At 38.0% G+C, this 17,429-nt stretch overlaps 1 protein-coding gene across 1 annotated transcript; it reads left to right on the top strand.

Moving 5' to 3' along the window:
* Positions 1-1,513: 1,513 nt before the first annotated feature.
* On the top strand, positions 1,514-2,458 carry LOC133729254 (protein INCREASED RESISTANCE TO MYZUS PERSICAE 1-like). Its single transcript, XM_062156751.1, has 2 exons — positions 1,514-1,915; positions 2,045-2,458. The coding sequence occupies exons 1-2, from the start codon at positions 1,644-1,646 to the stop codon at positions 2,190-2,192; spliced, it is 420 nt and encodes a 139-aa protein (XP_062012735.1). The 5' UTR covers positions 1,514-1,643; the 3' UTR covers positions 2,193-2,458.
* Positions 2,459-17,429: the final 14,971 nt, after the last annotated feature.

Below are 17,429 nucleotides of genomic sequence, written 5' to 3'. Positions count from 1 at the left end.
AGTTTGTATATAACTTTTTATTTGAAAAAGAACTCTCTCTCTCTCTCTCTCTCTCTCACCAATTGACGGAATGTCAAAATCTCTAATAGATTTTTTCTAATGATTTTTCAAATTAAGTCGAAAAGCAAGAATATCGATCCATGTCATTCGACTTTTCAGTGTTCCACAAGTTCTAGCATATTCTAATAGTCATGTTTTAGGAATACTAAGCTCTTAACACGTGTGAATTTCAAATAACACATTTGAGTTGCAGGCGAAGAGGCTCCCCACCAAGTAATGATGGGTATCCTGCAAAGGAGAAGCACTGCAAGTCTGAAATCAACTTGAGGCTCGTCGAAGAGGGAATCGAAAAAGCAACTTGAAGACAAGCGGTTAGGTTTTGTCAAAGATGGACGTCAACGAGTAAACCCTAACAGAGATAGGCCAACAAATATAAAGTTTGTATATAACTTTTTATTTGAAAAAGAACACACACACACACTCTCTCTCTCTCTCTCTCTCTCTCTCTCTCTCTCTCTCTCTCTCTCTCTCTCTCTCTCTCTCTCTCTCTCTCTCTCTCTCTCTCTCTCTCTCTCTCCCCAATTAACGGAATACCAAAATCTCTAATAGATTTTTTGTAATGATTTTTCAAAGTCGAAAAGTAAGAATATCGATCCATGCCATTCGACTTTTCAGTGTTCCACAAATTCAAGCATATTCTAACAGTCATGTTCTAGGAATACTAAGCTCATCATCCTAACACATGTGAATTTCAAAATAACACACATTTGAGTTGCAGGTGAAGAGGCTCCCCACTAAGTAATGATGGGTATCTTGCAAAGGAGCAACGTTGCAAGTCCGAAATCAACTCAGGGCTCGTCGGAGAGGGAATCAAAAAAGCAACTTGAAGACTAGCGGTCTCGCATGTCATTAGGTTTGGGAAAATTTTGTCAAAGACGGCCATGAACAAGTAAACTTTAAGTCCTTAACAGAAATAGGTCAACAAATATAGAGTTCGTATATAACTTTTTATTTGAAAAAAAAAAAAGCGCTATCTCTCTACTTAATTAGGCAAATCTCAAAGTCCCTTTATTTTATTTTATCTATTATTATTTTATTTTGGAAGAAAAAAAAAATCTTTGACATGCTCGTGAGCACCTGAAATGCTAGTTAGTTATAACTGCTAAATGTATAACAGATCATGCCTCTCGTTTTGTGGTTAATAATCAGTAACATGTGTCTGTATTACTCATGATCGCATGTGAATATGTGATATAGAGATGAACAGATACGATGTTAACGGTTTGATGTTCTAATTGAGAACTTCCAACCCACACTAATCAAATTAATTTCAACCCCCAATTTACGAAATTACTATATCAGTAATCTGTGTGTATTACCCGTGTTTACAGTTGATTTTCGTTGTAGTTGAGGACTTAACTTTAGCCCTTACAATATTTGATAATCGTACGATATATACCTCTACCATTCAACCATTCCAAACATCAATATTCTGCATTGAGATTGATCTTTCTCTCCAACTATTGGTGCTAACTGGGTTTTAGACAAAGAAAATAAGGAAACAAACTTAACCCTTATTTTCTTTGTCTAAAACCCTGAGGCAAAGTTACCAAAGAATAGAGAAAACCCAACCAAGACCTACAATGACAGGGAAACGCATGCGCTTAGTTCGTTCCAAGACAAGTTTTGACGACATGACCACCTTGGATGGCCAGTTGCCACCGCAGGAGCGGCGACAACAGATGAAGCCTCCCAGCAATGAGACTATGATAGAAAAAGAAACTCCCAAGGTATATCATCAACCGGCCGCAACTCTCGCGATGTGGTCAAGTCCTGCCACTCAAGGGAGTTTCCTCGACAAATGCAACTACTGTAGCAAGAGGATCGGTGACAAAGACGAGATCTACATGTACAGGTGAAGCTTGTCGCATGTCTTGGTGCAGATTAATTAAAGTGAATAATTTCTACTTTTTAGATAGGTAGAAACATATCAAATATAATGAGTATTATTAATGTTTTCGATCTTTTCGTTGCGATATGGCAGTTCGTTGCAGGCGTTCTGTAGCTCTGAGTGCCGAATCCAACAGATACTTGATGACAAGGCGAGGGAGATGATGATGTGTGGGCAGTCGGCGGAAGCCCTTGCGTGGCATCAGAAGATGATCAACAATCTCAAGATAACTTGGTTATAATGAATAAAAGCTCCATATATCTGCATGCAGAGCCTGTCTAGCGTTTTGTCAGTTTTTTGGGATAAGGCAGGATATTTTGCAATGAGTAGTGTTAGGTGGACCACATTTTTAGGTACCACATGCATCTCACCTCATGTGACAGTTAATGTAGCACAAAGCCGAACCAGTTAGAACATTGATCAATAGAATATATGAGCATTTATCACTAATAAGTTTTGTAGCCATCGTCATCTACAGTAATTGTATGCATTTCAATTTTCAATAGAAGCCTAACCAGTTGATTATATTCTGTTATGTTGTTTTTGCTTGACTAAATTGAATGCATTTTGAAAAGAGTTATTATCACAAATGGTACATGAACTTATCATCTATCTTATCTATGGTACTTGTACTTCAATTTTGATCACAACCAGTACCTGAACTTTTCGATTTCATTCCAAATGGTATCTATCACTAACTTCCGTTAATGTTCCGTTGAAAACTAACATGTGACTCTTTTTTCAAGGATAAGCTTGTAAAATTACTTTTCTTTTCCCTTATTTTTTTGTAATATCACTTACTTTCACTTATATTGTGGCTATAAAAAATGAGATAATCAAAAAGAAAAACTTTCAACTTCAATTAAACTTTCTGTTTAGGAAAACTGAAATTAGGAGAGAATTGAGTCGTACTTTCATTGATAATAGGGACCTTTTTATATAGAGGATTACAAAACATAGAATCAGAGTTGTACAAGGAAAGATAATCGTACAATTAATCAGATATCTATGAATATCTCCGAGAATATCTCTAATTCAAAACCTTATTACAACAAGGTCAAGTAACCTAGAGTTTGGGCCAGACACATATTCTGGATTTACTTGAACACTCCCCCTTGTGTCGCCCAAACATGGTGCTCCTCTCGTTGCCTCATTAAAAACCTTGCCGAGTAACAAAAACCTGTGGGACAAAAATAACCTCTGTTGAAGGGGAAAAGAGCACAACACACCCTTCACTTTTTGAGACCATACATGTAGACATCTCCCCCTGATGTCTGCATCTCCCCTTGATGACTACGGTCATGGGAGTTCGGATAACTTCAGCAAACGATGCTACCAACATGTTTCTCGAAAGTGGAATTTAGGCACTGACTTAGTGAGCAAGTTTGCCACGTTGTCCTCAGATCAAACCTAGTTCATTTTGATCTTGAGGAGAGTCTACTGTTGTTGATTATGCTTGGTGTTGTCGCTTTTGATGTAGCCTTGCTTCATTTGTTCAAAACAAGCAGCATTATCCTAAATGCTCGTAGGCTCATCTGTGATAGACTTCAAACCACAATTGCTTCGAACATGCGTAATTATGGATCCAATCCATATACATTCACAAATCGCTTCGTGAAGAGCAAAAATCTCTGCATGGTTCGAAGAAGTAGCGATTAGGGTCTATCCTGTAGACCTCCAAGATATCACGGTATTTACCCATAGTGAACACATATCCAGTTTGGGAATGACCTTTGTGTGGGTCAAAGAGATACCCAACATCACCAAAACCTTCCAAAACACATGTCGTTTTGGGATGGGGATAGAGAACGCAAGCCAGCGTTGGCGGCTTTCCCGGAGTGTGATGGGTCCGAATCCATCGTCCCTCTATAGGGATAGAACAAGCCTGTATCAATCGTACATCTCAAGTACCAAAAGATATCTTTTACACCAATCCAATGACGTCGCGTTGGCACAAAGCTATATCTAGCTAACAAGTTCACAGCATATGAGATGTTCGGTCTTGTGCATTGAGCTAAGTACAATAATGCGCCTATTGTACTTATGTAGGGCACTTCCGCCTCTAGCACATCTTCGCCATCATCCTTCAGACGAAGAGTATTCTTTTCAGGATTAAGACTACTGACGATCATGGGGGTGCTTGAAGGCTTGACCTTGTCAAAATGCCTAAGCATCTATCAACACATTGCTCAAGTTCCAAACCGAGACATAATCGTGTTCTCCTAAAATTCTTCATCTCAAAATCAGATTTCAAGTGTTCAGCGGTTTTCCTTAACTCTTTAAGGGCTTCCAATGAAGAAATGTCCAACATGAACCGCGATAGAATCCGAAACTTGTTATGGAAACGCACGGGCATATCCCTTCCCAATCAAGTAGTCACTTTAGTGAGCGTTTCAACCTTATTGTCAACGCACTTCGTGGTCTAGAGCCACTTGACTTGGGAAAATGAAGTTCACCAAGAACCTTCATGTATATTCCGTATCTAGATCCCCATAGAGATACGTAATGACCACATTTGTAAGCTGCATGTTCATTTATTCAGAAACTACCAAACTGACAGGGTAGTGGAGTGCAATGACATCCATTACGAGAGAATATGTCTCATCGTAGTCGATTCCAGGGCGTTCTGGGAGAAGCCTTGTGCCATAAGGCGAGATTACTATCTCTTTTTCTCATCATGCTTTCTAACCAAGACCTATTAGTCAACAGGTTTTATGTCAGGAGGTGTTGGCATCACTGGCTCAAAAACCTTCATCTTCGTTAGAGAATCCAACTTAACCTGGATCGCATCTTTCCATTTAGGCCAAATTTCTCTACGTTGGTATTCATTCATCAACGGAGCGTGGTTCGTTATCATCAGACTTAACAAACTCATGCGCAACGAAATGCACAACTACATCATCAATTCTGATGGAGTTTCTATCCCACATCTCATGTACACTAGTATAATTTTCAAAGAGCTCTATATTCTCAGGAATAGGTTCTGGCGTTGAGCCGTCCCCCAACGATAACCATAATCCGGAAGAATCTCATGAGACGGATTTTGAGTGTTGATGATCAAAGGATTGGAATGTGCCAAAATATCCTTCGAACCGGGCCTCCCACGCATCCTATCTGGGGCCATATGGCCTATAACGCCAAAGTGCCACTCTCTTTGGCGTGGCGCCATGCCTACCTCCGTGTAGGGTGGCGCTACGTCCTCTCGTAGGAATGTCCTTCCTTGTAGGCATATTTGCAGCAGATATGTGTGATCTCGTCACTTTAACAGGAATCGAGATGAGACATAGTGGGGACAGGCCACGACAATTCCTGTCGTTCCTGCTGAACATTCATGTTCTTATCTCTCCCTAACGACGGGAAGACTGTCTCATCAAAGTGACAATCCGCAAGACATGCGGTAAAGAGATCGCCTAGCAAGGGCATTAAGTGGCGGACGATTGTTGGAATCTCAAATCCAACGTAGTTGCCCATTCGTCTGTAAGGACCCATCATAGTGCGCTGTGGTGGCGCAATTGGCACATAAATTGCACACTCAAATTTGCATAAGTATGAGATGGTACCCAGTCACTAGCTGTAACGCAGAGGTAGATTGAGTGGCGGTGGGTCATAGATGAATTAGCATAGCTGCATGCGATATTGCATCACCCCAAGCGGATATAAGGAGATTGGTGCGCATTACCAATATCTGGGCTACCATCGTAGTCGTTTCCGCGAGACCATTTGGGTGTGTACATGAGAATATGATGTCTAACATCAGTCCCAGTGATATGCAATAACCATTGAAAGTTTTTGATGTAAACTCTCTAACAATGTCAAATCTAATTGACTAAATAGGATGATCCGGGGAGTGAGCCCGTTGTCATATGAAATTTGCTAGGAGTGTAGCATAAGCAGCATTTACGGGTGGACAATGGCATAATACGTGACCAGTGTGTTTTCGTATCAACCAACATTATGAAATATTTAAGCGTCCGCAAGTTGGTTGAATCAGTCAACAGAATCCCCATGGATTCTATGTAAGAACAGAATGAGTATTTTTATATCCTTTGCATAGGACGGTCTTAGTCCTAATTTCCCTAAGGAACAAGCTTTGTAAAACGAGGAGAGGCTTTAGAAGCAACCAATGAGGATTTTGGTTGGGCCTGAGCGTTTGAAACACTATTTGAAGCAAAGTTGGTGATTGCAGCCTCACCTAGGGCGCTATCACCATGATGGACGCCATCCATGACGTCATGGGTAAGTACTGTGCTAGCCCTAGGCTGGTGGTGGACGGTGGTTGTGCCAGAGGCAGCGGCGGCAGTCACACTTAGTCCAGGAATCAACTTTTGATTCATGCTTCGTTTCGCTCGAGAAAATGAATATCTGTGTGAAGACTTTAGTAGACAGATCATCATATCATGGTCAGAATGACCTATCCTGTCGTGACAAAGCCAATATGTGTCTAAATCCAAGAGATCTTCTCTCATAATTTTATTGGATTTAATAGCTCGAATAGTGACATAGAGTCCACTAGAGAGACACATAAACTTCTCTAAGACGCGCCTTTGTTCGCAATCATTTGAGGTATTGCAAAGGAACTCATTTTCGTTCTCTACATGCATTTTCGCATGGAATCCATTGGCTTGAATAACTCAATAGGGTGTCATTTGGCAAAGGGAACCTGGGCTATTCCATGTCCTTAAACTAATACTGATGGCCCAGCCATCGTAGTCACAAAGTAATATGCTCATAATCAAAATAGAGTCATGAAAAGAACTCGAAATTTTATTCATAAGCCAATGGAGTACATCATTGTTTCTTAACTATTAAGAGAATCTAATCCAAATGCTAGCTAATGCAAAACCAAGGTAGTCGTTTGACTTCTTTCGGTAACTCCAAAATAAATATGACCAGGTGAGTAGAGAGATGTCGATGGAGCAAGGCTCGCTTAAGTACCACTTATCTCAAAACCTTCCTAGACATCATACTCATTTTGGATGAGCCTATGTGAAGAAAACTAAACTAATGGCATTTACTACAAAGTATATGGCAATTGCCTATTACATCTCTTGGAAAAATAAAGACTTAAACAAAATTGGCGATCTATTGATCCCAGCCAGATTTGTAGTCTTCAACCCTTCACTCTAGATCATCTTCTTGATTTTCTTATTCCACATAGTGAGCTTCTCTTGCTTCACAATATGCTTTGTAGGCGGTGACAATTTCTTCACGAGCTCTACAAATGTGTGCCCAATGACCGGATACTCCACATCGTGAACATACATCTCTTTGCTCAGACTCTATTGATTGAGGCGCTTTGAAAATGTCATTTAGATGGCTCTTAGTACTGGTGGCGCCACCAACATGGCCAGGGGCGTTGCCTCCCTCTTTCCATGTTGACCTCTTCGGTTCCGTGTTCACCTATTTTGGCGGTTACCTTCCCTAATAAAGCGATTATATGGACCATAACTTCCAGAAGTATCCCTAAGATTAGGGTTTCGCTCTTGGCGCCCTCTCTTAGGAGCGCAACTATAATTGGATTCTGAAATATGCTCTGTTTCTACAAATCTCGAATTATAGTTCTTCACAAGGATGTTGTCATGTTTTTCAGCGACATTCATAGCTCCAATAAGCTCATGAAACCTTGTGATCCATCCTGCAGTAACATCGATTCGATAGTTCTTAGCAACCATCAATGCAGAGACAGGGAAGGTAGAGAGAGTCTTCTCAATCAACATCGCATCTGTGATCTCTTTACCACAGAATTCCATTAAGGATATAATGCGAAGTACTTCCGAGTTGTAGTCAAGCACTGACTTGAAATCACAGAAGCAGAGGCTATACCATCTCACTTCTAGGTCAGGAAGCAGGGAATCATAGACATTGCCAAATCTTTTGTCGAGTGAGACCCACAACCTTCTGGGGTCTTCTTCATTCATACACTCGTACTGGAGCGAATCATCCATATGACGAGTCATTAGGATGATGACTTTCACCTTATTTGCCTCTAAGGCTGCTCTTTCTCCTCACAAAGCTTGAGCTTGCTCAACAGTTAGCACGTCCTAGCTAGGCTCGAGAATCATATCCAGGATTCCATCGCCTTGAGATGTTGGTGGACATCACGAACCCACCTATGATATCCAGAGCCAGTTGTTCCCAATGGAGCAAAGTCCAATTTGTTCAGGTTACTCATCTTGAAAGAGAACAAAAAAAAAAGGGTTAGTTTCGGAGCGGAACAAGCTACCACGAAAACATATAAAATTTCTGAGCGTAATCGCTTCCAAGAGATATTGGATTAGATCGAAACAACGACGTAAGTGGTTGATCATAAACTCTCTATAAACTCTAAGTTTGGAGATCTCAACAAGCTCCATGCTTGGAGTGAGCACAAACCCCCACAGTTCGGCTTAATTAGGTCTCCCCTATGATGAAGAAAGGGGGGTAGAATAAGGGAGTTTGCAAGTCCCGAGAAAAGAAGAGAAATTGAAAAAACTCAAAAATGGGAATTTTAGTAAAAATACCTCTTAGGGTTGCAGTGTGCCTTTGATCCTTGTTGTAGGATTGCAGACGAGCTTTCGATCCTTGGTCGGGATTGCAGAAGCTGCTTCAATCCTGATTACATGCAGTAGAACTTCAATCTTGGTTACGTGCGGTCAAACTTTAATCTTGGTTACGGGATTGCAGAGGCTGCTTCAATCCTAGTTACGTGCAGTCGAACTTCAATCCTAGTTATAGGATTGCAGAGGCTGCTTCAATCCTGGTTACGTACAGTCGAACTTCGCCTGGTTACGTGCAGGCGAACTTCAATCCTGGTTACGGGATTGCAGAAGCTGCTTCAATCCTGGTTGCCGCAGATGGCGAAGCAGATTGCGTGCGGAGCTGCTGCCGAGGGTTGAGGGGCCGAGGAGGGGTCCTTGATGCGCAGGGGCAGCGAGGGTGTACGGGTGGTGGCGAGGCTAGCACGGGCAACAAGAGGCGTCGGTGGTGGCTAGGGTTTTTGGGTTTTCGAATTTCAGGGTTAGGGCTTCGTGCTGATAACGTGTTTAAGGAAAACTGAAATTGGGAGAGAATTAAGTCGTACTTTCATTGATAATAGGGACCTCTTTATATAGAGGATTACAAGACATAGAATCAGAGTTGTACAAGTTGTTTTAAATTTTTATTTTCATAAGAGGGTAGAGATACATTTTAATTTCTATTTTTAATTGAACTTCTATTTTATTAACATATTAATTGACCAAAATATTATTTACGATTTTTTAGTAAACAAAATTATTTAAATGGGTACTTTGGTCAAACAACTCCTGAATATAGGTCATGTGCTTTGCACATGTCAGTTTTTAACATAACATTAACGGAAGTTAGAGATAGGTATGATTTGAAATGAAATTGAAATGTTCAGTGTTAGCATTGAAGCCACCCTCAAGTGCAAGAGGTACAAGTTATAGAATAGGGGATTAAGTAAGGATGTCGAACCCACGAGGATTGGTAAATCCTTTCCTAGCTAGGGAAAACCTAAGGAAAAACTAGAAGAATATGCAAATGTACAATCACAAACAAAGGCTCACAAGTGAACCAAAGTTCATGGTGAGTATGTGCAAGATGGTGTGTAGGGATTTGATTTTGATTTTGAGATTGGTTTCTATTCAAATTGAAACAATGAAAGCAAGTAATAATAACTAAGCTAAACTAAACAAGTTGTTATCAAATGGATGGGAGTTAGGGCATCGGGTTTCACCTTTTGCCTCCCTTGCAAGCATTAGAGCAATTGAATATGAATGATGCAAAGCTAATTGTCCAACTACCCTCTTAGCATCTGGATAGGAGTACTAAGGCTTAAACTCCTTTTATTTTATTAACTCTAACCGGATAAGTCTAGAGCTAACTACCTAGAGACAAATTCAATTACCGGATAGGTCTCAATCCTTTGCCCCTAAATGCATAAAGCTTAGGGTTTAGGTAACCAAGCAAGCAAACCAATCCTATCTCTAGGTGATTTTAGCTCACTACCCTCACATGCACACATGGTGTGCTTTCATATGCTCCCTTTTTGCCTAAATGTAATCAATCTCTAGGAAAAACTTCATGTCATGGCAAACACATAACTCAAATTGATTAGGTCTAAGTAATGCATTCAACTATTGACTTAGCATGCGAGAATGACAACATGAATTTGCATCAATTTATAAACAAAAGCATCAATACAAGCAAGTTTGGCTAGGGCTTTCAACCCTAGCCCCAACTAGTTCACTAATCACACATAGCTAGATACACAAGCTTCAACATTATATTAAACATCAAATACATAAAGAGATAGAGAGTAAAGGGTGACTATTGATGATGCCGGAAGAGGTGGTAGAGATGGGTCTCCAAGAACATGATGTGGTGGTAGTCACCTCCTTCTCCTTGCTCCAAGCTCTTGATATTGGTAAGAAAAGTGAAATTTGGAATCTCCAATGTGAGTTGTGGTGTTGAATGGTGGAGGAAATGGAGGTTGTAGTGGTGGAAATGGAGGTTTTAGAGGTGGAAATGGTGGTTTTAGTGGTGGAAATGGTGGTGTCTTCTCTAGAGAGAAAATGGATCTTGGATAGGATGAAGATGATTGAATGGAGTCAAGAATGCTGCATAATTGGTCTTTGGCCTCACTTTGATCAGGTATGTGTGTTCTCCTTGGTCCCAAAGTGTGCAAGAGATGCTCTTACACCATTGTCCCCCAAATGGTCCCAAATTGGCAAGGTGACAAAAGGACAAGGTGTAGGGAGATATTTGAATCTCAAGTGATGGGAGATTCTCACAACCATGGTCCTCCTTTGCTGGAGAAAGAACCCTCCATGAGTGGCGGCTCGCCGGAAAAGTTTTCCGGAAAGTCACCGGAAAAGTCGACTTGCAATTTTCTTCCAATCTCCGTATCTTCTTCCCCTAGCTTCAAATCTCCGCATTTCAAGCCTCATATAGTCATTTTATTCTCAATGCAAGGTTTTCTACAAATAAAAGGAAATGGATTAAAAAAGGTAAAATAGCATGAAAGACAAATCAATTTTCATAATTATGGGGCACAATTGCATAAGTAATTTGTGACTCAACATTCAGGTATTAGTTGTGATCAAAATTAAAGTTCAGGTATCATCGATAAGATAGAGGATAAGTTCAGGTACTAGTAGTCATTTATCGTTCTACCAGAAAAAAAATGAAAGGGAAAGTTAATATTCCCGACTGTATTTTAGTTATTTTTCTTTTTTTTCAGAAATAAATTAAAGGGAGAGTTAATCCTCCCGACTGTATTTTATAGCAAAAAAAAAAAAAAACTTCAGGTACCTTTTGTGATAATAACCATTTTCAAAATGCATACAATTTAGTCAAGCAAAAACAACATAACAGAATTATTCTATTTATTTGCTCTATTTACTGCGCAGCAGCTCTATTTACTGCACAGCATCTCTGTTTCTGTTAGACCTGTAGTCTTGGTTTTAGAATGCAGGTCTTGGTTTATAGAATGCAGGTCTTGGTTCTTATTTATAATTTAAATGCTTGTAATTTGTTGGCACTTGGCAATGTGTTGGCTTGTAATGCTCGTAATTTGTTGGCAATGTTTACAGCTGCTATGTAATTTGTTGGCTTAATTTTAGAACTGCAGATGAATGCCAATAAATAGTTGGCAATGTTTACACCTGCAGAACAATGTTGTACATGTTTTTTCTTCTTTTTTTCTTGGAAATTTACCAATTGATGATTTTCGGGCCCATTTCTGTAAGGACCGACCCGTTTCTATCTGGTCCGGGTCTTTCCCGATCCCTCAAGTATTGGCCCGTTTCTAAACGGTCCGGGCTTTTTCCGGTCCCTAAAGCTGAAATGTGAAATTTGGGCCCTGCCCGTTTAATCCGGTCCCGGTCCTGGTTCCGATCCCTATGATTTGGTTGCGGGCTGGAACCGTGCCCAGGCCTAACAGAATATAATCAAGATGAAAACCTCATAGACCCAATTCCTAACTTTTAATATTCTGTCGAAGAAATGATCAAGGAAAAAAACGACGGGTGGACATGGACCCGATCATGAAAAACCGAAACCTCTTAAATAAATTTTTTTTTTTTTACCATATTTCTGTCCAACCATTCTAAAATTTTCTAGAGCCGATCGAAAAAGGCTGTATAACTTTATACTTATAAACACAGGAGTTGCATCAATGAGCTCAGCTGATGTCAAGATTGTGATTCAAAAACTTAGTCCTCCAACACAAAAACATTCTCAATTAGTTCATTCTCATCAGTATAGAAATAATATGTATGATAAATATACAATAACTTGTGACTCAGAAGATTGGTAATACATGTTAGAACTTATAAGTGTTGTGATGAGATAGTTAGGATTAGGCTAAAGAATCAAACCCTTTCCAATAAAAAATTAATAATAATAATTGATACTGGCTGGGTCTTGTTTACTGGTTCTGGGATCTTTTAGACTACCAGAGATAAGCCCATTAAGAAAAGTGTTGTTATCCAATATCAAAATTCAACTTAAACTTGGTTTGGGTTAACGATAATGAACATATGTCTTGGCCCAATTAGTGTTGAAACAACCAATTAAGCGCATCATTTATCAACCGAAAACACGAGTACGATCGAACAGAGAAGAAATGATCTCGACATTGTCAAAGTTACTTCAACTTGTAGCATCAAGAATGTATTATATATTCTCGAATTAATTGAAAACAAACTTTTGCGTGCGGTTTAGGCAAGTATTAAGAAGAAACTAGCTAAGGGTTAGCGTAATCGATCAAGTTCAACTCTTAATGCATAGACCTAAGACCCCTTTATTTCTGCATTTAATTTGGAAAGGGAAGATTGACTGAGTTGGTAGACTTGTGCATCACGAATCCATCAGAGAAGTATGAATCTCAAGATTAATGTAGTCCTTAATTAAGAACATGGAGCAATTTGATGCTACGTGAATCGTTAAAATCAAATCAAAGTTTGAGTGTATTTAATTTAAAACTAATCTGCAGTAGAGAAAGTTACGTTTGTTCAAAGACTTCTATCTTAAAATACATGTAATTAAGATGGTACCGACTTTGATTTAGATGAAATTAGTTTAATCCGACCATTATTTTCTCTGTATCCTATACACATCTCTTTTGCTTTACCTTCGCTTGCACTTCAAAGATAATTCCTACACCATCAAAGAAGTATTTTGGATTCGCAATAACAAAGATATAGCTTATTATTCCTTCATTACAAAGGAAATTCGAATCACTATTTGTACCCTTGCCTCCTCATTCACTTTTACTTCAAACGAAATTTTGATTAATTAATTAATAACAAGAGGTTGTAGTACTTCTATTAACATGATAAGCAATGGCATTGCTACTTTAATAATTGTAAAAGGTAAGGATTAGGCGGATGATATATACCATCATAAAATAGCACGTAGATTGTAGACTCATCATGCTCTCTACTACATTGGCAATCTTTCCTAATCGCTTGTAATGATATTCTACTTGAATTCATTCATGTTATCACAACCTCCACAATAATAACCATAATAATTAAATACCCACAAACACAAAAGTAAGAAACAAAAGGCTACCAAAAGCAAAAACTCGAACCCTAGCTTTTTCTACTTTCTATAGTAGTGTGATGGCAGTATAACAGAAACGTACAAGACTCTCTTCTTTGTCCGTCCATCATGAAAATGCCTAAGCTGGATATGCATTTGCAACCAGCTGCAAAAGACATGCATATCGATTTTTACAGAGTTGTCATGGTCAGTGCCCAAAGAAAGCATGCAAAGATGGCTGTACCCTATGAGTACTGTCTGACATTAATTGATCACCAAAAACCACCCACTTGTAATTTTGAAATCAATATCTCATCAAGGGCTTGCAGTTAAATTTGCTTGGATGCAAGATGCAATACAGTTATCTTATCTATTTTTATATCCTTCCATATCTGAATCAAGAATTCGGGTCCCTTTTTGTTATAGTTTTGGATTTGTATTTTGTATTGGATATGGCTCCAGTTCACTGTTGTTGATTATTGAACCCAAATTCATGATTCTTATGAATGCAAGTTCTTCCTACACAAGTCAAGTTTTAGGTTGACACTCTTGGTCTGCTTCAATTTCTTAGTGAAAAAATTATTATTTTTTTATGTTTTAGATGACTCGTTTAGTCATTTAGAACTATCAAGTGGTTCACATCGGTTACAGTTACTATTTTACTGCACGACTGACTTTCGTAGTGTCTTGTTCAATGTTTTTTCTCATTTACTCTTGTTCCTTTTATTTTTAAATACAGATGAGTACATACATACATATACATATATATATGTATATATATGTCTCTTCAATTTTATTTATTAATTTCTCTTAAAAAAATAATCATGTATATTGGTATGACATTGACAATATAGTTTGGTCTGACATTCGCAATATGAGTGACTATTTATTAATTTACACCCGAATTGATGCGCACGCAAAATAGTTAAGTGCGTGTTGTAAGTATGCATATAGTCATACACATAATGGCACTTATACAACTTTTAAAATTGATCTACAAATTCCCTAACTTTCCGCTTGTGTTTTACATTTTGATTACTTAAATGAACTTCCACGAACAATTCAAGAGCAAAGTACTTGAATATCACGCTCAGATAGCCAGTAGCCACTTCCCCCTCCCGCAACAATTTTGTAGTCAAATAAAGAAATGAGAAAATTGGTTTCTAACTTTTGATGGTGGAATCATGGCCGACAGAGGCATCATGACCAAGCATATAAAGCTAATTTCTTTAAAGTTACATATGTTCCGAACTTTGACATGTGTGGTGGAGGGAATATAATTAGTAGATTTCCCCTTTCAATTCCTTTCACTTTGAACTTAGGTGGAAGCTTACATTTTCTCCCACCAAATGATGGCAGACAGGAACACATCTTATGAAACTTCAAAGGTAAAAAAATTGCGAGGGGTTGAAAACAATTCTTGGTGGGGTTATAATGTTCCCAATACCATAGCTAGTTAGGCTCCAAAGACAATTTATATATAGCTATTCCAAAAAGAAAACCAGTCATGAACAAGATTTTGTGTAACCTAAAGTAGGAATAAATGGGGTACATATTAGGTGGGAGCTCATGAGGATCCCTTTTCCAAAGAATTCCTTGTTTATTGTTGGCTATGCGCTAACATCTAAATCCACCATCATCTCTCACAGTCACACTTCACCCTAAAAAGAAATTAGCACATAAAAAAAATTAGCAATTAATTTGCCTAGGCATGCCATCATATATCAAATAAATGACATCATTTCTACTGTGTTTTTATGCAGAAAACGTTGAAGATTAAACGAATCTCCAGTCATATTAATAGATACTGTTGTATTAACAAGAATATTATGTCACCTCGAAGAGCTGTTAAGCACTGGTTAATCTTGATTAATTAAAGTCATTAATAGAATAATAGCTAAAGGTACGGTAATGGGCAAAAGGTTGGAAACTTGAAGCTAATTAACGACTAATGACTCTGGTAATGACTTGCCAGATTGTTCTTTAAATCAAGGTGTATATAATGCGTTGTTAAAATGCAACATTACATTTTATGGACTAATATTCCTAGCGCATTGTATGTTTTTAGTTTGTAAAAACAGTCCATAATATGTAAATTGCAGGGAGTCTGATTTGTTCTTCGGATGGCATTATCTACCAGGTTGGTAGGACCAAATTTAATTCATGCTTCTGCAAGGTAAGCATCACTATAATGAATGCAGCATGTGATGTGCATCAAATTTTAATAGCACATATAGCTAAGTCATTTTCATATATGTTCCTATACATCTTTTTTGTCACATTGAAACATTCATATCAAAGAGTGATTTCTCCATACACGTACAATTAACCTGATTTCTTGATGCTGCATTGGAACACGACATGTGGCTTTGATAGGGATATGCCACTAAATGGAGACCTATGGACGACTAGGTTTTACTATGTTAGAGTTTGAACATTCAACTTTAAAATAGGTAAGTATGAACTAGAGCTTATCATCATGTAATAGTAAAAAAAAAATTATATTTCTAACTCCTTTAATAAAGTAATTTGAGTTTACATTCAAAACCAATTAACAATGAATAAAGTTGACCCAAATTATTATAAACTTACAGGCAATGTCTCAACTTTCTCAAATAGGAATCATATTTCTAACACACCACATGTGTTCCCACGAGTGGAGAATTTTCAAGCCATACACGTGGACAACTTATATTAGGTGATATGGAGTCCGTGAGGCGGTGATGCATGCGCACGTATGATAATCCGCTATGATACAATGATAAAGTAATCTAGACTTATCTTCTAAAGAAATAATAATAATAATAATAATAATAATAATATGAGATTCATATTCAAAAGTAACTGACAATTGATGGAGTTGACCCGAATCTTTATAAATCCATAAACAAAGTCTCCATTTCTCTATATGAGATTCATATTCTCAACAACTTCCTCACTTACTATCAGATTTCAAGTCATACATTTGATTAAACTCTTTAAATTGAGTTTCTACAACTAATTCCAACATCAAATTAGGTCATCCATATGTGACACATGTTACCACAATTCAACCTAGTAAATCAAGTCTAGCACTATGCTTGGAATGATTATTTACTCGGTTATTGATATTAAAACATTCAATGCAAAATTAGTCGACAAGAAAGACTCGAACAATGGATTATTAATTGGTGCATTGGAACACAACATGTGGCTCGGATATGCATGGCACTGAATGAAGATAAAGCAATTTTGTTTCCGGACCCCTACTATACATCATATATATTCAAGGTAATGTGGAGTAAGAGCTCATCAAATTTTGTTGCTAATTAATTGTGATGTGGATAGTTTAGATGGGGATCGATAGATTTCATATTCCATAATTCTGAAGACAAACTTGTTGCAGAAACGAACTGTTGAAGAAGACAAATAGACAATACACATTTCGTTTATTGGTAGACAAAATCATTCCATATTTTGAAAGTTTTGGTGTAAATTTGGATTGGAGTGCGTTCATTTTTCCAACTATTTGTTATATATAGCTAGAGGAATGAACCAACATCAAAATATCGAACAACAACAGGCATATGGGTAGGTGGGTTCAACTATAGTGATCGATCATATATAACCTGTATATGCAAACATTCATGAATGAATGAAGAAAAACGATGCATGACCAATGTTTTATTTTACTTATTTTTGCTAAAAAAAAAATAATGAATTAATAAAAAGTTAAAAACCAAGCAGTTTGATAAGCAGATACGCTGCTACGTACCAACTCTCGCAGTAATAGCTTTTGGGAGGTCTGGTTAACAAGGGTTTGCTCTACCAGCACCACCAAATTAGAACCAAAATCACCATTTCATGAATTATAATACTAACAGTTCTTCATTCCCAATACTTCTCGGTATACAAAATACCCCTATCCATGTACCGTCTATGTATACATACGTACTGATATCCAGTAACA

The sequence above is a fragment of the Rosa rugosa genome, chromosome 2 (genome assembly GCF_958449725.1).
Source record: "Rosa rugosa chromosome 2, drRosRugo1.1, whole genome shotgun sequence".
Classification (NCBI taxonomy): Eukaryota; Viridiplantae; Streptophyta; class Magnoliopsida; order Rosales; family Rosaceae; genus Rosa; species Rosa rugosa.
This window is presented reverse-complemented; position numbering and strand designations above follow the sequence as displayed.

Coding starts and splice junctions, on each gene's coding strand:
- LOC133729254 (XM_062156751.1), top strand. CDS start 1,644: ATGACAGGGAAACGCATGCGCTTAGTTCGTTCCAAGACAAGTTTTGAC. Junction 1,916..2,044: donor GACGAGATCTACATGTACAG/GTGAAGCTTGTC, acceptor GCGATATGGCAG/TTCGTTGCAGGCGTTCTGTA.